The 25,073-nt window shown below is 39.2% G+C and overlaps 1 protein-coding gene across 5 annotated transcripts in view; it reads left to right on the forward strand.

Annotated features, from left to right (window-relative positions):
• RRAS2 (related RAS viral (r-ras) oncogene homolog 2) overlaps window positions 418-25,073 on the forward strand; it is a 70,875-nt gene continuing 46,219 nt past the window's right edge. For 2 of the 5 annotated variants that reach the window (XM_021083301.1, XM_021083302.1), the window contains exon 1: window positions 425-815. In XM_021083301.1, coding sequence (XP_020938960.1) covers window positions 708-815 — 108 coding nt within the window. In that variant the 5' untranslated portion in view covers window positions 425-707. Of the gene's footprint in view, window positions 816-953; window positions 1,234-25,073 lie in introns of those variants that run through there. The other 3 variants (XM_021083303.1, XM_021083305.1, XM_021083304.1) reach the window with 3 other exon arrangements.

Consider the following 25,073-nt stretch of genomic DNA (forward strand, 5'->3'; position numbering starts at 1 on the left):
TGTTTTACATACAGTCATGGTCACCATCTGCACTCTCAAAACAGGATATTTGCCCTCCTACAAACTGAGTTAAGATGACAACAGCTTCATTTTTCACACACGCCTTTGCATACTGTATTTTTCATCCACACAATCCCTGACAAACACAATTATGGTTACGCACTGCTTACTGTTTTCTTCCCACTCCCGCTTGACGCCCACTTTTACACTCGTTCTCACACACCCATTCACTCACGCACGCACACGCGTGCACACGTCCACTCACAGTCAAGGGAATGGAAACACAAGTCTTCAGGGACCGAGCCCTCGGTCAGCTCCTGAATATCAGCCTAGGCCAGCGCAGCCCTGCCTCGCTCCGCCCCCTCATGCATATGCAGCACCTCAGCCTGGCGGCCCGGCCCCCAGACGGCCATTTGTAGCGGCGCTGGAGGCTGCGTTCGGCAGGCGCTGCAGAGACGTGTGGAGGAGCGCGCCCCCCGGACGCTGCGACCCTCGCCCCTGCGGTCACCCCGCTTCTCCGCGCCTCCTGCCGGACCTGGCCAGCCTGGGCGCCGCGCTGCCGCCCGGACCGGCCCTCCTGAAGCTCCCGGCGCCGGGGACCCTCGCCCGGCCGCTCGCCCGCAGCCCGCCGGCCGCACACGTCCCCGGAGCCGGGCCTAGGGCGGGCGGCGGCTCGGCGTGGCTGGGCTGGGTTCGGCGGCGTCCCCATGGCCGCGGCCGGCTGGCGGGACGGCTCTGGCCAAGAGAAGTACCGGCTCGTGGTGGTCGGTGGAGGCGGCGTGGGCAAGTCGGCGCTCACCATCCAGTTCATCCAGGTACCTGGAACGGGCCTGCCGGGGGCGCCGGGGCGGCGGCGGGCGGGGGCTTGCTCTACCTGTGGCGGGGCGGCAGCGGGGACCCCGCCCGGAGGCGCCGAGCGGGCTGGGGGCGGGCGGGCAGGGGGGCGCGGGGCCGGCTCTGCCTTTCTGCACTGCGGTCTGGGCGCCCGGCTCCTGCCTGCTGGGCGCCCTGCTTGGCGTCGGGGGAGTCGGGCTTCTCAGGAATGTGTCCGGGAGGGCGGAGCTGGGAGGGTAGCGCAGATCCACCTTATCGCTCCGGCGTGGCCCGAGCCCTTCGGGAGAGGTAGCGCCGTAGCACCGGGTTTCCTGCCCCGAAGTCGGGGCGCCGGGCTTAGGGCGTGGGGCTGGAGCCCCGCGCTCTGGGTTTCCAGCCGCCCCGGCCGCCTCCTGCACGGTGGGTGCGATCGCGGAGGCAACTTGGCTGCGGCTCCGCGTGGTGTTTGGGCTTCTCCGCGCACGCTGAGCGGGGGCTGCCCGCTTCTAGCCGAGTGTTTTCTCTTTGTGTGTTTGTGCATTTCTTTTAAGTAGTCTCTTAGGTAATGTGTCTGGGTGGGAGTGTGTAATAATGCCCCAGGGAAATGGTGGCCTCGAGGAAGTTAAGAATGTTCTCCGATAGGGCTGAGACCATTTCCTAGGAATTCCTGGTGCCTTCCTGCTTCTCGCTGTGCCAAGGTGAAGTTTAGGGTGGGCCAGGCTAGGAGATGACCGACCGACCGAGTCGCGTGTTCCGTGTCTGTTCCTATCGTTCTCTCCTCCACTCCCAACCCTCTCTGGTAGTTGGAGGCGGAAAGCCAGGGTTGTAAAGGAAGGGGAGATGGAATTCTTGATTCTTAGGCTTTGCTCTTGGTAGGAGGTTTGCGTGATCTCTTTTTGAGACTGGTAAAAAGAGAAACCTACATGTCTTTCTGCTTTTGTCAACCTGAAAGGTGTGGCATGTGCTGGGAGAGAATGAAAGTACTGCGTTATAACAGGTAACAAAGATACTCTCAATATATATGAAGAGTATTGTTAAGATGGTTTGATGAAATATTTGTTTTACCCATTGTTTTCAGTTGGGGTACCTGAATAGCTTATTTCGTTTCGCTTATATTGACATTAAAATACAAAGTACTGTAGCATAAATGTAGCATAAAACCTTTCACATTGACTAAATGAACAATAATTGCTGCTATACTATTTCAGGGTATTAAAAACTGCTGCTAAAACCTTTGTATCCCGGAAGAGGAGATGTTTATGTATAATGAACATTTACAGTATGCTCATTAGTGGGTTAAGAAAATCACACTAAGAGGTGAGATTGGTTTTAGTTTAGCAGGCTGACAGAATCAGGGATGCCGTCATGTTGCTATTTCCCCTAGGGCCAAGAGAGACTTTAACTGATAGCAAAGCAAAACAATTTATAGCTGATAGCAAAGCAAAAACAATTTATAGCTAACTCTTTCTTTGGGGACGTGTGGGATGTTGGTGAGGAGTGAGAGAATAATCCTGGGTTCCAGTATTAATAAAGAGTGTTAGCTAAAAGACTTCAACCACAAATATTTCTTGAGTTTTTTGGGGGGAGGGGCCATCTGAATGCATTTGAACCTGCAAGTTAATTATTAAGGTATTGAAGCCTTTTGTTTTTGGAAATATTATTAGAAACCATGAAAATAACTTCATTGCTAATGATTTTCTAGAATTCATTTGTTTTAAGAAACACCTCTTTTATGACTAGACATGTACTTAGATGATCTAAAAGAAGTAAAGGAGGCATGTATGCATGAGTCATGTACTTACAGCTAGAGAACATTGAACCTTAATTTTCTTTTCAGTGAAATGGGTCTGATCACACATTCTTCATAATCCTTTAAATTGCGGGAACTTCTTTAGTCTTGTATCTAGTATGTAGTATGTGCTCCATTAGCGGTGGCTGTATGTACACTTCTGTAACATAAATGCAAAGGATCTTCAGGATTGGGAAAAGTCAGTTTGGGAAGGATTGAGAAAAGTTTTGTGAAGACGAGATGGTGGAAAGAGGGGGCATGTCTTATATGAGTGGGAGTAGTGGGGGAGTAGTATGGCAGCTTGGAGAGAGGAGGCAGGAAAGGAGGGGTGTGGGATAGGCCAGTGAAAAGGTGGAACTGAGACCCTGACTTTGAGGAGGCTCTCTGGAGAGGTAGGAGCTAGACCTGGATCAACTCTCAGCTCTACCACGTGCTGCATGTGTCATCTTACCCAAATTAATCTCTCCCTACCTTAGTTTTGCCCATCTGTGAACTGGGAAAATACAAAGTACCACATACAGTTGTGAAAATTTAAATGAGTTAACATAGGTTCAGAGCCCAGAACAATGTCTAGTGCATAGTAAGGCTACAAACATTATTAATTGTTGTTACTATATTAATCTTAGCTTATGACGCTAAGGTGACTATCATTTACACTTCTGAGAACTGCTATTTATTGTCAGACTCCTGGGAAATTAAAATTCATTTCTGTTGTGACTGTCTAGCAGTAGTAATTGGAGGGAGAGAAGACAGCAGAACTATAATAATCTTAAGCGGAAGTCAGTTCTCTTTGTAGGAGATCAGAATGGCACAAATTAGTTTTATTTGTTTTGTAAGACTCCTGAGATACAACCCTGTTTTTACAGTGTTCCGAATGTATTATTCTGTTAAGTAATCTTGAATAGAAAAAAATCTAATAAACAAACTTGGAAGTGGAGAACTTAAAAACAACTTTGCCTTTAGTCCTTTCTTTAACCTTAAATTTACTTTTTGCCTTTTATGCATATGAGGAACTACAGAATTAGGACATTAAGGCAATAATTACTTAAATTGAGGTGGCTTTTCCTCTTTGAACATGAGTAGAACACATCATAAAACATCTGTGATTAAAAATGTAAAATATTACTAAGAGTGTGCATATGAACGCCTTGTTTTTGTTCATAGGGTCTTTTGAAAGATGTCTTAACATTTTGTTGGTAAATAGGACCACGAAGTGATGGGTGGACTCTGTAGAGAGGAAATGATATTATTCAACATTGTACAAAAAGAAATGGAGAGTGCGTTGACTTTCTGGGTTCTAGGTCTCCCTACTCAGGTGACGCTGGGGAATCTTTTAATCTTCCGTAATCGCTTCAGGGATTTAGTTTCTTTTCCATAAACTGTTGGGTTCGGGTGACCAAATTGCTGCACATTTGAAATTCTAGGTTCTTTCTTACTCAGTTAACTAGTTGTGTGTCGTAGGTTCTCCAAGCCTTAGTTTCCTGTATGAAAAGGGAAACTTAACGTTAGTACCCTCAGGATCTTTGGAGTAAATGAAATAATTTATCCAAATCATTCAGCATAGTGCCATCTAGGAATAAGTAAAATAATAACTTTGCTGCTGTTATTTCTGTACATTTTTCCTCCAAAACTAAATTTGTGATTTACTCATTTTTCCTTGACATTGAATTGGTCTGTTGTAAGTCTTCGACCTCTTCCTTCCTCGACCTTGTACTTCCCTCCACTTCTGTGTGGTATCTAGGTAATAAATGTTGATCCCGTTTTGAGTTGGGAAACTTCTTTTGATCAGTTGGGAGTTGATTTTCAGAAATAATGGCGTAACAATTGGGGTTTCTCGCAACTCTGAGAAAAGACCATACGTGTTCTACAGAATTTAAAAGAGGAATTTCCCAGCCTCTGTTCTCAGCATCTTGACTTTTTATTCAGCAGTGTGTCAGATTTTGAGCTGTGTAGGGGGTAGCTGGTTGAGTTTCATTGAGTTTTAGTCATTGTTACAACCTGCTAGCTTGGACCTTACTCAGACATTGCTTTTTTACCTAGTTTGCCCTTTGCCTAATGCTTTTTCATTGCCTTTTCCTGGGGCAGAGATCCTAGAAGAGATTCAAGACACATGCATTTGTGTTAAAGTTAGTTGATCTTTGTGTGAAGTTTGTGATCCTAAATTGCTCTTCTGTTGCGTCTTGAATCCACGCCCTGCAGTTAGAAATCACTTAAAATAACTTCTATCTGTGAATTTGAAACTGTACTGTAGACTTATTTTTAGTGTGCAAATTACTGTTTTACATTTTCAGAGTAATTTACAAATTAATTCTTAGCATTGAAAGATAAGACATCCCTCTTAGGGGTGGGTACATACTAGAGATTTCCTCATTTTGGAGGGAGTTGAAATGGTTCTGATGGCACTTCCTAGATGCAAATGCTAGGCGCTCAAAGAACACTTTCTTTTAGAAGATGACTACTTTTGTCAGAGGAGAAATTCTAACCTATGGATTTCTTAAAACTCATCTTATGCATTTGTAACCTTTTTATATGTGTGGATGTCTGTCTGTTTTGTGATGGGGAAGTTGCAAGAGTTTAGTAGGGATATTTCTGTTGAGTAGGTTAAGAATTCAGCTTTCCCTTGGTATAATGCCCCTAGAAGGCAAAGTGATGACAGGCAGCGACCTACTGGGATGGGATTTTGAATTCATTTGTGTTGCTGAAATGTCAAGGATCTTTCCTAAGCTTTGAAATGAAAGTAATCTGTTTAATTCAGTTAGAAAACTAATTTGGTAACTTTAAAGTGGGGGAGGAGTGCAGAAAGAGACTTTCTTAAAACAGGATTGTTTTTAAAATTTTTAAAGTTTCCTTTTTCGAATTAAAAATGATCGTATAAAATAGAAGCAGATTTTGTGATGCTGCCTGAATGTTTATTCCTTTTTTTTTTTTTTTTTTTTTTCATTTTGGCTGAGGAAAAACAGAAATGTCTTTAGGGTATTAGTTCTGTGCTGAAAAGTGATAATGAGTAAAAAGACTTTGCCTGTAAACAGTGTAAATTGTCATTGGATCTTCTTGAAAGGCCTTGAGCTTGAATTACTTTGGGTAGAGCCACTGAGTCTGTGCTTGGGATTGAAACTTAGTTTAAAGTAATGTCCTTGGTAGGCCTCTGATTTATTTATTTATTTTTTTCTGTTTCTCAAAGAAAAATGTCTCTCAGGCTTTTAAGACAAAGAGGAGTTCCCATCGTGGCTCTGTGGTTAACGAATCCAACTAGGAACCACGAGGTTGTGGGTTCGATCCCTGGCCTTGCTCAGTGGGTTAAGGATCTGGCGTTGCCGTGAGCTGTGGTGTAGGTCGCAGATGTGACTCGGATCTTGCGTTGCTGTGGCTCTGACGAAGGCCGGCGGCTACAGCTCTGATTTGACCCCTAGTCTGGGAACCTCCATATGCTGCAGGAGTGGCCCTAGAAAAGGCAAAAAGACAAAAAAAAAATATAAATAAATAAAAAAATATATATTCACACATATTCTGTGGTTCTGAAAGAAGCAAAGAAATATAAGTTGTCTAAAATTGTGGTATTGGAGACATTAGACTTACGTTCATTGTTACCTTTTAAATTTTAGTTTAATGTTTTACGAACATAATGATTTTTTTATTGGTTACATAGCATTAAATAACACTAAATAGTTTAGTTAAAGCATTAAATAACACTAAATCATAGTTTAAAGAATTTGTTGCTTATATATATTAGTAGTTTAATACTGAAAACCAGTTTATCTTATAACCTCATATGGTGCTGTTTTTTCCTAGGAGAAAGAACTTTGTATAACAATAATTAAATGTTCAGTACTGGAAGTATGGGTATACATGTCAAAATGATATCTGGTGTTGCTTTTAAAAAAAACTTTACCTGAATTTCCCAGGTGCTACCATTTTATTGTATTTTATTTTCCCCCTGTGCATATATGCACACTTATTTCTTTTTGAATCAGATGAGTGTAAGTTGAAGACAACGCCCCCTTATTTTTAAATACACAGGGGTATTGGTTTATGTAAACATAATGTATAACCAAAATCAGAAATTAACATCGGTACATTACTAATCTAATATGCAGAACTTTTTCATATTTTGCCCAATGTTGCCCTTTATAGCAAAAGAAAATCTCATGCAATTATGCAGTGCGTATTGTCCCCATATCTTCTTTAGTTCTTTGTGTTTTATGACAGCGACATTTTTGAGTACAAGTTAGTTATTTGTAGAGTTCCCTCAACTTGTTTGTTTCTTCATGGTTGGATTCATTCTGGCTCAGGAATAGCACAGAAATGATGTGTTCTTCTCAGTGTATTATATCAGGAGGTTGATTTGATTGCATATGTGCTTACCTTTTGACTCAGTAATCCCCAGTCTAGGAATTTATCCTGAAAATGTACTTCCAACAGTGTGAAAAGACATGTGTATGAGGTCACAGCATTGTTTAGAATTTAAAAAGTTAGAAGCAACCTATAGGATGGGGAGGGGTGAATATAATAAGGTTTATTCACCCAATGGAGCTATAAAAAGAATGAGAAAGGTCTCTGTGAACTGATGTGAGATGCATTCCAGGATAAATTGTTCAGTGAAAAAAAAGTGCAAAAGTATCTACTGTATTTGTAATAGACTACTTTTAGTGTAAGAAAGAAGAGGAAATGAAATATGAATATATTTACTCATTGGGGCAAAAACAGCACAGAATGGATAAATCAGGTATTAAAGAAATTATTGGTTAGCTGTAGGGGTCAGTGGGAATGAGAGAAAAGGAATAGAATAGGGATGATGACACTTTGAGGATACTTTTCTGACTTGTGCAGCCATATTTAATGCTTCACATACTCAGTATATAAACAGTAAACACCAGTAAAATCCAATAATGAAGAAAAAAAGTCACCCTAAGGTGGAATACAAACACACGAACCTTATTTCAAGAACCTTATTTCAAATGAGTAACAGAACTACTCTAAGCAGAGAAAGAAAAGCTAATATAAGTAACTTTTGAACCCGGTATTTGGACTATGTCCTCAGGGTAAAGACAGAAAGAACTCGAAACAAACACTGAATTCTAATTAATAGGCTTTTTTTCTCCACCTTCCTTCCAGAGGCATGGGTTGGCATGTCAGGAACGATTTTCTTTTTCTTTCTTTTTTTTTTCTTTTTGTGGCCACACCTGTGGAATACGGAAGCTCCTTGGCCAGGGGTCTAATCAGCTAACCCTGAAGCCTAGGCCACAGCCACAGCAACACTGGATCTGAGCTGCATCCACAATCTACGCCACAGCTTACAGTAACACCGGATCTTTAACCCACTGAGTGAGGCCAGGGATTGAACCTGCATCCTCACAGAGACAATGTCAGGTCCTTAACTGAGTCACAACAGAACTCCCTGAAACAATTTTCTATAGTAGGATTAAGTAAATGAGAAAGTGTATTGTGGAAATTGGGAGCCAGGTTCCTCACTATTGGAGAAGGGAGTTGTGTGTGGAAAGGGGAAGGCTAGGAGGAACTTGTTTTAAAAAATTGTAATGGAATATTTTATTTAATGCAGTATATCTAAAATATTATAATTTAAACATGTAATTAATATGAAAAAGTATTAATGAGTTATTTGACATTTTTGTACTATTTGAAATCAGGCATGTGTTTTAGACTTTGAGCACATCTCAGTCAGACTAGCCACATTTCAAGGGCTCAGTAGGCATGAGTAGCTGAATACACAGCCCAGCCCAGGGAACCAAATAGACTACTGTTTCCCTGAGCTGCCTCACACTCTGGGTCCTGTGAGCCTGGAACCCACATGTACTAGGAAGAACTCTTTTGATGCTTGATTGGAATTGAGGATGCCAACATGAGAAGTATATAGATAGATATGGAAACAGGTGTATATGGATACACATGCACACATCTGTACATCCTTTTTCCAGCTCTATCTGCTGAGAGAGCATAGAAACAATGACATCCTATTAACAGTTGATAACACCTAGATCCAGGTTTTTTTTCTTTTTCTTTTTCTTTTTTTGTCTTTTTAGGCCTGCACCCACGACATATGGAGGTTCCCATATAGGGGTCCAATTGGAGCTGTAGCTGCTGGCCTGTGCCACAGCCACAGCAGCGAGGGATCTGAACCGTGACTTCGACCTACACTGCAGCTCATGGCAACGTCGGATCCTTAACCCACTGAGAGGGACCAGGTATCGAACCTGCATTCTCATGGATACTAGTTGGGTTCTTTAACCGCTGAGCCACGATAGGAACTCCCCAGGTCTTGATTTCTAAATACCATGCTTTACTGAAAGGGACCTTGGAGAAATGACTGATCCCTGGCCTGGGGCAGGGAAAAATAGAACATGAGCTTGGAGCATCTTGTAGTGCCAGAAAGTAAAGAAGTAGTGCTCAGAAAACTAAATGATAGTGGCATATCAGAGACACAGCCAGCCTGGAAGAACTCCCACTGACTAACTCTGGGACAATATCGTCAGAATAAATAATGATAGAAATTGATTATTGTCTGTAAATAATTTGCGAGTCCGTAGGGATAAATAAATAAATGGAGGAAGGGAAATCCTTCTGTAAGATAAACATAGAGGAGATGGTGGAAATTGAAAAATCACCATCTCGGAGTTCCTTTCATGGCTCAGCGGTAACGAATCCAACTAATAGGACAGGGGTTTGATCCCTGGCCTCACTCGGTTTAGAATCTGGAATCACTGTGAACTGTGGTGTAGGTGCGGACACCGCTTGGGTCCCGAGTTGCTATGGCTGTGGCATAGGCCAGAAGCTGGAGCTCTGATTTGACCCCTAGTCTGGGAACTTCCATATGCTGAGTGCGGCCCTAAAAAGACCCCCCCCCCAAAAAAAAGGAAAAAGAAAAATCACCATTTGGCAGTCATAACAACTTATTTAAGTAAGAATCATAAATGGATGTTAAAAGTAATGGGTAAAAGTTTGAGGGTAGGTGGATAGTCTCAAAGTGTTGCTTACAAGGTGTTGTTAATTATCATCAAGGGGGAAATAATAACCATGGGGAGAAACCTGGAGATAGAAGTTAACATCTTTGCTGTAGCTTTAGTTAAGGATAATCAAAGTTTACTGTTATGCTAATGAGATCTGTTCTTCACAGTTACCAGAGCTAGACTCTAATTGAAATTAAGCCTGAAGGAACCAAATTGAGGCAAAAAGGGGATCAACTTTTTCTCTGTTTAAGGAGAAAATTTTTGCTTAATTTTGTGGGCAGATGGCCTTTGAAGTGAAAGGGTGATAGGCTAGTACAGATTTTGGTCATGATCTTTAGCATAATGACCTCTCTTTGTACTAATCCTTTTTTTCTTTTTAGGCCTTACCTATGGCTCATGGAACTTCCTAGGCTAGGAGTTGAATTGGAGCTACACCTGCCCACCACAGCCACAGCAACTCCAGATCCGAGCCTCATCTGGGCAGCTTGCAGCAACAGCGGATCCTTAATCCACTGAGTGAGGCCAGGAATTGAACCGGCATTCTCACGGACACTGTGTTGGGTTCTTAACGGGAAGCCATAACGGGGACTCCAAGCACTAATCTTGGCTTTTGCTGTATAGATTTTTTATTTTTCTGTGTTCTGTGGCAGATTTAAAGAGGATTCTTTTTTTTTTTTTTCTACTTGGATTTACCTTAAAATGATTCATATTCTTAAAATATTTAATTAGAAAGTCAGAATAATTGTGTCTTATTCCCAGTTGTGGAAAATGAGGAATTCAGAGTTTTGGTTGCTGTTTTCATCCACCCGTTATTAGATTTAAGAGATTTTAAGAGATTTCTCTTTCAGCATTTATTTTGTTATTGTAATTGTAATAGTAAATAATGCTCAATGGTATTAACCACTTTCTTTCTCATTAGGAGTTATTGCCTTAATTTGCTATTTCTATCGTTCTAACTGGTTTGTACTTATAAGTGATTCTCATTTAACAGCTAGTTTTTGTTTTGAATTATGTTTTAGAGAACACTTTCAAGTACTTTTTTTTTTCTTTCTTTTTAGGGCTGCGTATGTGGCATATAGAGGTTCCCAGGCGAGAGATATAATCAGAGCTACAGCTGCTGGCCTACGCCACAGCCACAGCAGATCCCAGTTGCGTCTGCGACCTGCACCACAGCTCAGGGCAACGCCGGATCCTTAACTTACCGAGCCAGGCCAGGGGTCGAATTTGCGTCCTCATGGATACTGCGCCACAATGGGAACTCAAGTACTTTTAAATCTAAGATTATATTTGCTTTTGCATGATAAATGATGACTTAGGTATAAAAGTATTGGGTCCCAGTATTTTGGTATTAAAAGAGTCGAAGGTACTATTTTATCTTCCATTTCTTTACCTTTATCTAACTGACCTCAAATTTCTATTCTGCAGGAATAACTTGTATTCTCTTTGTATGCTTGTATCCTTCTCTTACACCGCAAATGGAAACATTTGTGAGGGTAAGGCTAGACGTTTTGCTCTTTTCACTAGTTTTCCCTGGGAGATGATGGAACATTCTCAAGTCTGGAAAGGTTTTCTTCTTTTTTTTTTTTTTTGTCTTTTTTCTTTTCTAGGGCTGCACCCATGACATATGGAGGTTCCCAGGCTAGGGGTCCAATCAGAGCTGTAGCCGCCGGCCTACGCCAGAACCACAGAAGCGCCAGATCCAAGCCGCGTCTGCAGCCTACACCCCAGCTCACGGCAATGTCGGATACTTAACCCACTGATTGAGGCCAGGGATCGAACCTGCAACCTCATGGTTCCTAGTCGGATTCGTTAACCACTGAGCCATGACGGGAACTCCCTCCTCTTCATTTTTTGAAATCATTTTCTCAATTATCTTCTGAAATACATATTTGTGCATTGATTCTTTGAAGTCTTTGTACCATATTTCTTAAAGAATCAGAGAGAAGGCTAAAAATAATCTCTGTTCTAGGAGAATTTGTCAAATGTGCCTGATGAAAGTTTTCGGATGTCAAATCTAATTACTCTCTCAAACAGATTTAATGCCCTTGATATCTCAGTCTAATATTAATCGGTGGTGATGTTCTCTTGTCTTAAGGCCACAAAACTGGTAATTTCTAAAGCTTGGTATTGTTTAAGGAAACAACTCCTTCCAAGGAATGGTTTTTTTCTAGTGTGGCAGAATATATTTTTTAAATGTATTCTCTCATGATGAGTCGACCTTAGCTGTTCTCCGTGTTGGAAATAAAGACCTGGTTTGAAATAAATCCCTTAGAATTATTGTAGGGCATTGAGATTCCCATTCTTTTTGATGCTGAAGGCCAAGTTGGTACTGGGGAGCTTCAGTTTTTGGAGTATCAGTAGCAGGGTTTCAACAAATGTCAAAGTCTGTGAAATGTGCTAAGACAGCCAAATTTAGGTTTTTTGGCTGAGAGGTCTAATTTTGGAGAATTAGAGATGCTTAAAAGGGATAGTTTTCAAGTTTATTAATCCTTCAAGTCAAAGCTTTCTGCATTGAGGCAAGTGGAAGAGACTTCAGAAAATAGTGGAGGAGAGTGTGTGTATGTGTGTCTGTCTGTCTGTAACCTGAGGTATGCTTATTTTATATAGTATTTTGCATAGATGTCTTTTTCACAATTTCTTTTATAAACTTTGTGCTTTCTTTTTCTTTCTTTCTTTCTTTCTTTCTTTTTTTTTTTTTTGGTCTTTTTAGGGCTGCGCCTGTGGCATATGGAGGTTCTTAGGCTAGGGGTTGAATTGGAGCTGCAGCCACTGGCCTACACCACACTAACAGCAACACAGGATCTGAGCCACATCTGTGGCCTACACTACAGCTCACAGCAACTCTGGATCCTTAACCCACTGAGAGAGACCAGGGATCAAACCTGCATCCTCATGGATCTTAGTTGGGTTCGTTAACTGCTGAGCTACAAAGAGAACTCCTGAAATCTTTTTTATTCATTCTTAGATAATTTTAGTTTCCATTTGGACATGCCCTTAGTTTTTAAGTGATTTAAATTTGGTGAAGGATTGAGTGGATCTTTTCATAGATTTCTGGCTTTGTTGGGCTATGGTCAAAGAATGTGATCTGTAAAATTCCCTGTTTTGGAACATTAAGAATTTTTAATGGCTGAACATAACATTGATTTTTGTAAATATTCCAAAAACACGGAAGAATGAGTATTTATTTATAGCTTATAAGGTGCAAAATTTTACATAAATCTATTTAACTTGAATTTGTTGACTGTATTATTTAAGATCGTCTATATCCTTTTTTCTTGCATATTTAATCTGTGAAACCCTGAAATAATGTATTAAATTTCCCATGAAGGATGTTGTACTTTTTTTCTTGTGTTTCTGAATTTGTTTTTATTTTGATATTATTTGATATATAATGATTACATCTTTCTTATAATTAAATAGTAATTATAAGATAATAATAATTAAATAGTAATTATAAGTCTTGTGCAGAGTTCTGCTTTAATTTTCAACCTATGATATTAATGTTGCCTTTACTGTTTTTTTTTGTATGCATTTATTTCATTTATATTTCACTTTTTTTGGTCATTTTATGGTAAGTTTTTATAACCAATATGTAATGTGATCTGAGAGTCTCTGTCTTTTAGTTGGGGCATTCAGCCTGTTCACACTTATTATATAATATCATTATGTATTTGTGAAATAAGCTAGATAAATTGTTTTGATTCTTTTTATATTTTTTGTATTTCATATTCTTTGTTTTTAACCTTTATTTTGTAGGCTTGTTTTGGTTGCTTCATTTCTCCTGCATTGAGAGTATAAAAGTAGAGAGCATTTTAAAAGTAGAGAAACTTATTCCTTGTGGTTGCCTTCATCATAGTCCTAAATTGTCTATGAGATTAAACTCTACAGCTGCTATCGTTTTGTTTTGTAAAAAGGCAGACCTGGAAACATTAATGCTGCTTATTTAAGAACAGGCAGCTTGGCGTAGTGTAAAGAATCCTTGCAAGTCAAGACATTTCTCTAGAGCTTGATTTAACCACTGTGTGACTGTGGCTTTGGACAAGATAATCATTCTGTGTCTGATTCACTTTGACATTTTTCTTTCAAACTCTATAAACATTAGAATGTTTACAGGTAAAACAAGTATTTTAGGAAGAATTTTATAGATTTGTACTTTTTCATGAATGTCTGCCTCTTGTTTTTATTTGTTTGTACTTTTTATTCTTCATATTTAGACCAGTAATACTTTTGTTACTCAGAAATAAGCATATAGAAAAATATTTAATATTTATTAATTGCTAGAATTGGGTCTTGAACAGGACGTAATAAGTAGTTGGAAAAAAGAGGTCTTAGGAAAGATGAGTTGTATCTATTATGGTTCCATAGCAGCTGGTCACTGAAGAGAATATAGAACTGAACTGTTTTTGATTTTGGGTTTCAGAGTTTCTCTGTAATTAGAAGATTATCTATATGTAGCATATGCACGTTTGAGTTTTAGAAGTTCTAGCAGTTGAATGATAGTGTCAGTTTTATTCAGAATGATCTTTGGAGAAGATTGTCCTGTTTTAATTTCTCTCTGGAAATTCTGATTCAGGAAACGTAAAACATCTTGGGAGTAAGGTCTTAAAGATTTATCACTTTTGTCTTGTTTTCTGGTGGGTTTTCTTTTAATACCTTGGTTAAATGATGATATGTGGTTGAGATTACAACAGTCAGCAATTTGTTAGCTGAAAGGAAAAGAACAGTAAACAAGTAGTTGAGTCAAACTGCAGAGGAAGATTTGTGATAGATATAACATTTGTTTCAAAAATCTTGTGGAAAATATATGTGACTATTAGTGAGTTTGTCTCTTTTGCTTCTGAAATTAAGATGTGTCAAATAGGGCAGAAAAATTTTCCTTATGCATAATATGCATGTGCACAAACACATGTATCTTACTTAAACTGAGAAAGGAATGAATTTAAGGTTAGAAAGGGATCTTGGGTTTTTGGAATTAAAAAATGGAGATAAAAATATAAAACTAAGGTGTTAGTAAATGTCTGTGATCATTTAATGACTTGCAGATGTTTAAGTGAATAATAATAGTAGCTTAATTGAATACTACATGAATTTAGGATTTTCAGATATTGCCATGGTTCATGCCAACAACTTGGTTTGAATTAGCTTCTTTTTAATTGTTAAATTACTTAACGTTAAAAATTTCTTACAACTACTGCAGTTTTTTATGGCAAAAGCACTTTTCATTCAATTGGAAGTTAAGAATGGGGTAGAAATAGGTAAGCTTCCATTTTAGTAATTCCCACTTCATCAAATGTTGGGTTTTGGGATTATTTCCTTACTATTGTGAAGTCTGATAGGTTCTATGATCCTCATTTTAGCAGGTGTTAAAATAGCATGGTAAACTTTGTCTTCTGTTATAGAGTGTGATTCTCAGTTTGTAATTTTACATTTAAAGACACAGACGGATGTTTTGTTTATTTTTTTCTCCTAACTCAAATTGCAAATTGTGTATCTAGTTAGATTTCCTTATAGCAGATAGTTTCAGGAAGGAGCCATTGGCTGAGCTGATTAGTCAAATGAAGTTGTCTGACATGGGTTACTTTAGTTTGTGGTTTTAGATGAACAGTACATGGTGCACAGCTGTTGATTCAACAGCTTTGTTCCAGCTGTCTTACTGGCCTGTCACAAAATGCCCCACATTCTTTTTCTTTTTTTTTTTAATGAAACTTTTGTAATATTCTGTACTTTATTACTTAAAATGGATTGTGCTAATCACTGATCACTTAAATGTTTTCTTCACTTTTATGCCTATCAGTAATTATTTATTTAGAATGATGCTGAAGTGGATTATGAGGAACAGGTTTAAATCTTGCCATATTTGTAATTTTTTTGTTGTGAGTTAAAGTTGGAGTTGTAAAATATTTTTACAAGTTCTGTCAAACATTGAAAAGGGCACCAAACTTAAATAATGTCACCAAATGAGTAGTTGTGTCTGGATGATGAAACCGGCATCTTCTAACTAATTTCTTTTTTCTTTTTCTTTTCTTTTTTTTGTCTTTTCTATGGCCACACCACAGCACATAGAGGTTCCCAGGCTAGGGGTCGAATCGGAGCTGTAGCCACCGCCACAGCCACAGCAATGCGGGATCCGAGCTTCGTCTGTGACCTACACCACAGCCTACGGCAACGCCTGATCCTTGTCCTTAACCCACTGAACGAGGCCAGGGATCGAACCTGAAACCTCATGGTTCCTAGTAGGATTCATTAACCACTGTGCCACAACGGAAACTCCTAATTTCTTATTTTAACCTCACATTTGTGCTAATAACCTTCAATAGACTTATAAGATGAAAAGCCTTGATTTTGTATTTATAAAGCTTTAAAGAACCTGTGTAGGTAGACTTTAGTTTGTGTGTTTTTGATCAGGGGTTCCACTTCAATTCATTTTACAGAGCGACTAAATTATAATACTAAGGGTTTCAGGTTTTATTTATGTATCTATTTTTTGGCTGCACATGCAGCATGTGGAAGTTCTGGGCTAGGGATCAAACCCACGCCACAGTTGTGGCCCAGGCCATTGCACCTTCTTAACCAGCTAGACCACAAGGGAACTCCTTATTTTGTTTTTTAATTCAGAACAGGGACCTATGAAGAATATTTTGAATCAATATTTTGAATCAATAATAACTAATATATATCAAACATTTTCTGTATTGGATACCATGCTAAAACCCTTGCCTTACTTAGTCTTTACAACTTACTGGTTTTTTTTTTTTTTTTGCAGATATGGAAACTGAGGCTCAGAAGTTAAATAAATTGTGCAGGTTCACACAGTAATGACTGACATGAGACTTGAAGTTACATTTCCTTGATTTGCACCTAAGGGGGACTGTGCTCTATTACCTTGCCCCAATAAGGCATGTTTTATTTAACGAGTTACCTTAATAATGAAGTCTTTGCCCAAGTTTTTCTTAGATTAAATTCATGAATCATTTTCTATTTAGTTGAAATTAGGAGAGCTGGGATTGAATAGGGAGTGAAGTTTTGTTTAAAGTATCTATTTGCCTCCCTTTCTGTTCCCTCCTGCCTGTCGGTGATGAGTTTCCCATTACTCCCACACATGCTATTGTGGCTGCTGCTCTCCCCTGACCTGGCAGCCCCAGACACCTGCCCTACATACACCTATTTGAAATTCTTGCTCACACAGTGCATTATGACTGGAGAAACAGTCTGATCACACTTACTCACAGTCTGCGTGAAGTGTACATCCATGACTCTCCTGAAGCTCTATCCTTTACCAAGCAGTCCCTTTTATCTGACTAATTCTTAGTCATCTTTCTAGATGTGACTCAGGGTTCATCCGAGCCTTTCCTGAGGGAATATCCAGATTGGATGAGGTGCCCCTCCCATGTGCTTCCATAGTATCCTGTGTGTTTTCTTCCTGAACCTTTCGAGAGCAAGTTGTGGAAGTGATGCTCCTTTTAGTGTTTATTTCCTGAAGAACAAAAAAAGAGTCTTTTATATAACCTTAGTACAGCTATCAAAATCAGATATTACAATGCTGTTATCTCACCTACATTATTCAAACGTCACCATCATTTCAATAATGTCCTTTATAATGAAAGAAAAACAATTTTTTTTCCTTGGTCCAGGATCTGCATGTTGCACTTACTTTTCATGTCTTTTTAGTCTTAACAGTTATTTGTAAAATACCCCACAATTTGGGTTGTCCGATGTTTTCTTGTCATTAGAGTCAGAGTGTGTAGTTTTGGCAGGGAAATCTCTGTAAAGTTTTTCTCTAGTACATCATATGTTTTCCCATAACTGTTGATGTGAAATCTGATTCCTTATTTAACCACTGAAAAATTACTACTGTTCCTTTGTAATTAATATCTTGTGGTTAGAGATCCTGAGGCCAGGTTGATAACTCTTTATTTTTGAGGCTTTGTGGTCATATCTCTCTTTTTCTTCTTTCTCCCTTCCTGTTTCTTTCTTTCTTATTAAACTTACTCCAATTTGCATTTTTGTGACTTTTTTAAATGCCCTCAAAGAATGCTTGTATCTTACTCATGTTTTCTTTAGGGGCAAAAGCCCTGAGTTACTACATTTTTTTTTTTTTTTTTTTTGCTGTGCCTGTGGCATGTGAAAGTTCCTGGGCCAGGGATGGGACCTTGGGCCACAGCAGCGACCCAGGCCACTACAGTGACAATACCCGATCTCTAGCCTGCTGTGCATAGGAGGACTACATTTTCTTTATTCAGTAGAAGAGTTTACACTTCCTTGGCCTTTATTTTTTTGCATCTATAAAATGAAGGTTGAAATTCAGATTATGTCTAAGATCCTTTCAGATTCTAAAGCAGATTCTAAGATCCTTTCAGTGAGTTTATGCGTTTTAAGAAATAGAGTTTATGAATTTTAAAAAATTAGATTGTTACATTCTGTTTGACCTTTTCTACCCTAAGTTTTCTAAAGAGTTGATTTTCTGCTTCTTTCTGTATAACATATAAACATCTAATTGCTTTGGCTAGTAATAGAACTATTCTTATTTTGGGGCCATAATATTTTTCACACTTAGATAATGTTTCTTCCTAAACTGGAAAACAAAATGGTATTCTTTTTTTCTGGTGAGATGAAGGGGGAATGGGGTTATTAGTCCCATAATAATCAATCAATAGATCTATCATTCCTTGGAGTTTTCTAAATTACTTAACAGAGCAGAAAAAATTCAGTTCACTAGTGTTTATACCTTTAAAAACACAATTTATGTGTACTTTCTTTTGGAGGATTTTATAGTGTTTCTAATCATCATATGATTTCTAAAGAATTGAGAATCTTAATTTCCTGTGGTTAGAACAAATTTAGTTGTAGAATTTGTTGCGCTATAAACAGACTGAAAGAGTTAAGTGTTATTTCAACATTGTTAATACTTTTAAGTTCTTTAGTAAAAGCATTAGGTTATTTAGTGAGTTACTAAAAATTAATTGGCTGCATTTAAACTTTTTTTTTTTTTGTCTTTTTGCCATTTCTAGGGCCGCTCCTGCGGCATATGGAGGTTCCCAGGCTAGGGGTTGAATCAGAGCTGTAGCTGCCGGTCTATGCCAGAGCCACAGCAACGCGGGATCCAAGCCGCATCTGCGACCCACACCACAGCTCATGGCAATGCCGGATTCTTAACCCACTGAGTGAGGCCAGGTATCGAACCCGCAACCTCATGGTTCCTAGTCGGATTCGCTAACCACTGCGCCATGACGGGAATTCCTGGCTGCATTTAAACTTTTTTTTTTTGGTCTTTTCTAGGGCTGCACCCACGGCATATGGAGGTTCCCAGTCTAGGGGTCTCATCGGAGCTGTAGCTGCCGGCCTACACCACAGCCACAGCATCGCGGGATCCTTAACGCACTGATGGAAGCCAGGGATTGAACCCGCAACCTCATGGTTCCTAGCTGGATTCGTTAACCACTGCACAACGGGAACTCCTGCATTTAAACTTTTAAAATCAATTCTTCCTTAAGAATTTTTAAGATAACTAGCATTTACTTTTTGTGATGTCTACAGTGTTTTACATTTGTATAATGTTTTAGTTTTCAGAGAACTTTTAGGTAGGTGATTTTCCTTTTATACCAGCAACAACCCTTTATAGCTGGAAGGGTGCATTGACATTGTTGTGGTCATCATTATTTACATTCTATAGATGAGGAAATGGAGGCTTGGGAAGAAGTGGTTGGCTCAAATTCCTGTGACAAGTAAACAGTGAAGCTATGATTTAAGTTGGTTTTCCTGATTCTAAAGTATAGTAGTCTTTCTACAGATTTAGGAATCTTAAACTGCGATAGAAATACCAAGACTTACAAAAAGGGAACTAAAAAGAGTGATACATACTCATGTAATGAATGAAATTCTTTGTCTTTTTGTTTGTTTTCATCTTTTTTTGAGGGCCACACCCGCGGCACATGGAGGTTCCGCAGGCCTATGCCACAGCCACAGCCACAGCCGATCTGAGCTGCATCTGCAACCTACACCACAGCTCATGGCAATGCCGGATCCTTAACCCACTGAGCAAGGTCAGGGAATCGAACCCACAACCTCATGGTTGCTAGTTGGGTTCATTAACCACTGAGCCATGATGGGAACTCCATAAATGAAATTCTGTCTGTGCCTATTATCAGTATCAATATGGGAGGGGCACTGAGTAGGGGAGAGGTGAGGAGAGGAAAGAATAAGTGAGGTTTCATCAAGCACACTTGGTGACTTGATAGATTTCTACTAAAACTGCTGGTGATGGCACTGATGAAAGCTAGTGTCTGGCCCAAGATTTGTAATGGCATCCTCTCTCTGTTGTGTAGCTTCAGAAGACTGAGGTATCCATTTTACGACCACTGTTGTATGAATGCAGGAAAATGACAAACATCAAATTTAGGTATTGATTGCCTTTTGGGGTGGGAGGTGGAGGGGGACTATGATTATCAAAGGACATATAAGGATCTACAATCATATTGCTGATACTTTATTTCCTAAGTTGGGAGGTAGGTATGCATAGTCAGTATTTTTTCTTCGTAATGTTTTCTGAGATATTTTATGGTTATTTAAGAACAGAAATGTGCTCTAAATTGACTTAAATATGTAGTCAAATGGAAACTCTTAGCCTTTCATTTGGTGTTCGGTATCATGACTTGGTTGACAAGACACAAGTGTGTTCTTTAGGGGTTTTCCTTCAGAGTGGGAAAGAATTTTTCCCCCTGGCTATTCAAACAACAAATAAAACTTTGAGTATAATTCTTAGTACATTAAGAAGTTGATAATTGTATTTGTGAGCAAAACTGTTTTGTCTGAATGTATAAGTGTATGTGTTGTGATTTGCTTTTAAAATTACTGTACCCAGTTTCTGAAGATTTCTCTCTCCAAAGCATAGTATCTGATTTCATCTTGTTGCTTACAGGAACTGATGATTCATTTTGCCTTAAATTTCCTGTATAAAGAACTGATACCTTTAACTTCCCAGCATAAAATTCTTAAATTATTAGTAGGCATATGAAATGAATGATCACATAGTGTGGTTTTAGGTAGGTGTAAGGATTTAAAGAAAATCTAGAGTATTACTAGACCTGTGCTGTGTGCTACATACTGTTAAACATTTTGCTTATGAAATTTACTCATTTATAAAATGTGCAATGGAGTTCCTGCTGTGGCGCAGTGGGTCAATGATCCGGCTTGTCTCTTTTGGCGAAGCCAGTTTGATCCCTGGCCGAGGTCTGGCAGGGTGGGTTAAGGATCTGGTGTTGCTGCAGCTGTGGCTTGGATTCCATCCCTGGGCTGGAAACTTCCATATGCTGCAGGTGCTCTGAGAAAGAAAGAAAGAAAAATGTATATGTTTATATATATAAATGGGTAATTTCTAGGCTATTTTCATCAAAAGTTGATAAATTTTGGGGGTTGGATTATTTATATAAAAATATGCTTCCTATTTGGGGGCCTTGTGAATGAAAGGAATTGTTTTTCCAGGTTTGGATGATTATAGGATTAGAAAAAAAGCTGTTGGTGGTTGTTTATCTGAAAGCTTTGCCTTTATTTGGCTACTTCTGCTTTTTCAGAGAGTTAAGGTGGGAGAGGAAAGGAATTTTGTGTTCTTCAGTGTGAAAGTATGTACACTTAGATGTTGCCTATTCCCTCAGTAAAGAAATTGATTGAAATGATTTAAGAAGATCTTTTGATTTATAGATTATAATATAAGGTGTCCTTAAGAGGAAGTTTTGGTGTAGAGTGGATAAGAGGTGAAAGGTTGGGGAAAATGGAATGAATGTCCTTGTTCTTGAGTTTAGAGTTTTGAATTATCTCCTTTATGGGGGGTTACTTGCAAATTAACTCAGTGTAAGTTTCAGGGGTGTCTCTTGGTGAGTTTGGATGGATTCTGAATGTCACATAAAGACTCTTGGTGTTGATTTTGGGGAACTTGAAAAATGTTTTGCCTCTAGCATGGTTTAATTTTATTGTTTTTTTTTTTTTTTTTCTGGTATCTTTTTGTAAGGAGAGCCATCCTTCCCATTCTGGTGGCAAGTGGAAGCTGTGGTCCATTAAGACTTTTGTAATAAACAGCGTTAGGAATGTTCAACTGGCAGGGGGTCTTTGAGTTTTTTTTTTTTTTTTTTGCTTCCTATAATGGTCTCTTGGCATCATGTTGAAGCCTCTGGACTCCTCAGAACGCTGCTTTTAAAATGTATAATATATATGTTTATAAAGGAAACAAATTACATTTAAATATAGTTATCAAAGTATTAAAAACAAATGTCTCTTTAATGCATATTGAGTGTAAATGCTATTCTGATTTATTTGCAACAGCTATTATGTGAAATGTCTGTGATACCTATGCTGACAGTAATTGGTACTGCTATAGTGGTATATTGAAATAAATGCTAAATTTCTGTTAGAGGTTAAGGAAAAAAAAAATTTTCCCCATCGACATTTTCGACGTTTTAATCCCGGGAACCTTTTTTTTAATGCAGTAAAAATCAATCAGTCAAAACATAGTAAATCAACCATACTTCAATAAAATTAAAAAATCAGTCAGAGTTAGAACCAGATGACTATGGAATTGAGGCTGATATTCACCACATAATAGTACATACATACTATGTACTCTCTGAGTCTTAACTTGCCTCATCGGTAGAATGGAGATAGTAATAGTACTTGTGGGATTTCAGCTTATTTTACCTAGAACCCCCACAAAAGTAAAATCCCACAAGTACTGTTAGCATCTCCTTTTATCATAGTTGACTAGTATTGTCATTTTACCAGTTGCAGTGAAGTATGAAAACCTTACCTCCCTTTATGTCCCTATTTATGTAATTTTAAAAATTTCCTGTATATGCATGTAGAACTGCATCAGATAGTATTATAATTTTTTGCTTCAGTGTTCAGGCATACTTTAGAAAACTGAAGAGAAGGAAAAACATATATTTGTCTATATTTTTGCTAGCTGTTCTTCCTTTGGTTCCTTCTTTTATTGTTTTCTGTGTGTAGAACTCCTGATAGTCATTCTTTAAGAGTACATCTACTGGTGACAGATTCTTTTCTGTTTACCTTTTTTCCTGAAAGCTATATTTTTTCTGGATGTAGGATTCTGGATTGATAGTTCAGCGCCTGAAAAGTGGTACCGCTTCTGGTCTTAATGTTTTCTGATGAGATATCTGCACTCATTCTAATTGTTTTTCACCTGTAGATAGATGTTTTTCTTTGTCTTCAAGATTTTTTCTTTGTTTTTAGGTTTGTTTGTTTGTTTGTCTTTTTTAGGTCCAAACCCAAGGCATATGGAAGTTCCCAGACTAAGGGTTGAATTGGAGCTGTAGCTACCTGACACAGCCACAGCAGTGTGGTATCCAAGCCTCATAGGCGACCTACACCACAGCTCATGGCAACGCCAGATACTTAACCCACTGAGCGAGGCCAGGGATCCAACCTGCGACCTCATGGATACTAGTTGGGTTCATTACTGCTGAGCCACAACAGGAGTTTTTAGAAATTTAATTATGATATGCCTTGGTGTGGATTTCTTCAGGTTTTTTACCTTTTTAGGGTTTGCTCAGCTTCCTGAATGTGTAGGTTTATGTCGTTTGCCAAATTTGGGAGGTTTTCAGCTATTATTTCAAGTAATTTTTTTTTTTTTTTTTTTTTTTGTCTTTTGGTCTTTTGTTGTTGTTGCTATTTCTTGGGCCGCTCCCACGGCATATGGAGGTTCCCAGGCTAGGGGTTGAATCGGAGCTGTAGCCACCGGCCTACGCCAGAGCCACAGCAACATGGGATCCGAGCCGCGTCTGCAACCTACACCACAGCTCACGGCAACGCCGGATCGTTAACCCACTGAGCAAGGGCAGGGACCGAACCCGCAACCTCATGGTTCCTAGTCGGGTTCGTTAACCACTGCGCCACGACGGGAACTCCTTTTTTTTTTTAAAATGAGAGTTGCAACGTTTATTTCAGGTTCTCTTTTTTTTTTTTTTTTTTTTTGCCACACAGGCAATATATGGGAGTTCCTGGGCCAGGGATTGAACCTACGCCGCACAGCAGTAACCAGAGCCACAGCGGTGAGAACGAAGGAACCTCAACCCGCTAGGCCATCAGAGAACTCCCTCTTCAAGTACTTTTTTAGCCCTATTCTTTTGGTCTTCTCCTTCCCATATGCTGATAATATGAATGTCGGGTCTTTTATAGTCGCACAGGGCCTTGGGGCTGCTTCTTTTTTCCCTCCAGCCTGTTTTTCTTTTTTTTTCAGATTGTGTGTGTGTGTGTATGTATATGCATATATTACCCCCTGCCGCCCCCGTCTTCCAGTCCATTGATTATTTCTGTCCTTCCATTCTGGTTATTTTGGTTATTCTGTTTTTCAGTTTTGTTCCCATTCCATTTGGTCCTTTATGATATACTTGTTTGCTGCACTTTGATTTCTTTGCTGAGACCTTCTTTTTCCCCCATTTATTTCAAGCATGCTTGTAATTGTTGAAACATTTTTGTCAAGACTGCTTTAATGTCTTTGTCAAATGATTCTGATATCTCTGTCATCTCGATGTGGGTATCTTTTGATTGCATTTTTTTTATTCAGTTTGATATTTTCCCAGTTCTTGGATTTTTCTTTTGAAACTAGCACGTATTTTGTTCTGAGGCCTTGGGTCTTACTCGAACTCATGTATATCAGCTGACTCCTGTTGATGCTTCTCTGACAGGAGAAGGGAGGTGGAGGTGCTGCTTCATTACTGCCAGGTAGAGGTAGATGCCCAGATACCTTACCCAGGATCCATTAAAACTTGAAGTGAGGGGAGACAGTCCTTATTACTACTGTGTGGGTGTGAAATTCCAGACTCCCCACATGATCTCCATTGATGCTATGGGGGAGAGAGAGTGCTTAATGGTCGGTCGGGGTGAAAGTCCTGGCTTCCTACTTGGCCTTCTCTGACACTATCCAATGGGATATTGAGGTGCCTCTGTGGCCTTCAGTGTGTGGGGTTCATTAATTTCAGGCATCTCACAGTTACATATTTAAAAAAAAGGCTGTGAGTTCCCGTCATGGCTCAGCGGAAACAAATTTGACTAGCATCCATGAGGATGCAGGTTAGATCCCTGGCCTCAGTCAGTGGGTTAAGGATATGGCGTTGCCATGAGCTGTGGTGTAGGTCACAGACACGGCTTGGATCTGATGTTGCTGTGGCTGTGGTGCAGGCCTGTGGTTGTAGCTTTCAGTTCGATCCTTAGCCTGGGAACCTCCATATGCCTTGGGTGTGGCCCTAAAAAGACAAAAAAAAAAAAAAAAAAAAGAAAAAGAAAATTAAATTAAATGCTGGTGATACAAACAGTTCTTATGTGTTAAAAGAAAAATGACAAGTGAGCAGCAGACAATTAACAAAATACAATGTTTTAAATCGTCACCTCTCACTGAATAGCAAAAAAAAAAAAAAAATTTAAAAATTAACAGCTGACAAAGATCAGTAAAAGGTTACCTGTTGTAGGTTAAAGATGTGAGGATATGTGTATGCAATTGTAAGTCA

This window comes from Sus scrofa, chromosome 2 (genome assembly GCF_000003025.6).
Source record: "Sus scrofa isolate TJ Tabasco breed Duroc chromosome 2, Sscrofa11.1, whole genome shotgun sequence".
Taxonomy (NCBI): Eukaryota; Metazoa; Chordata; class Mammalia; order Artiodactyla; family Suidae; genus Sus; species Sus scrofa.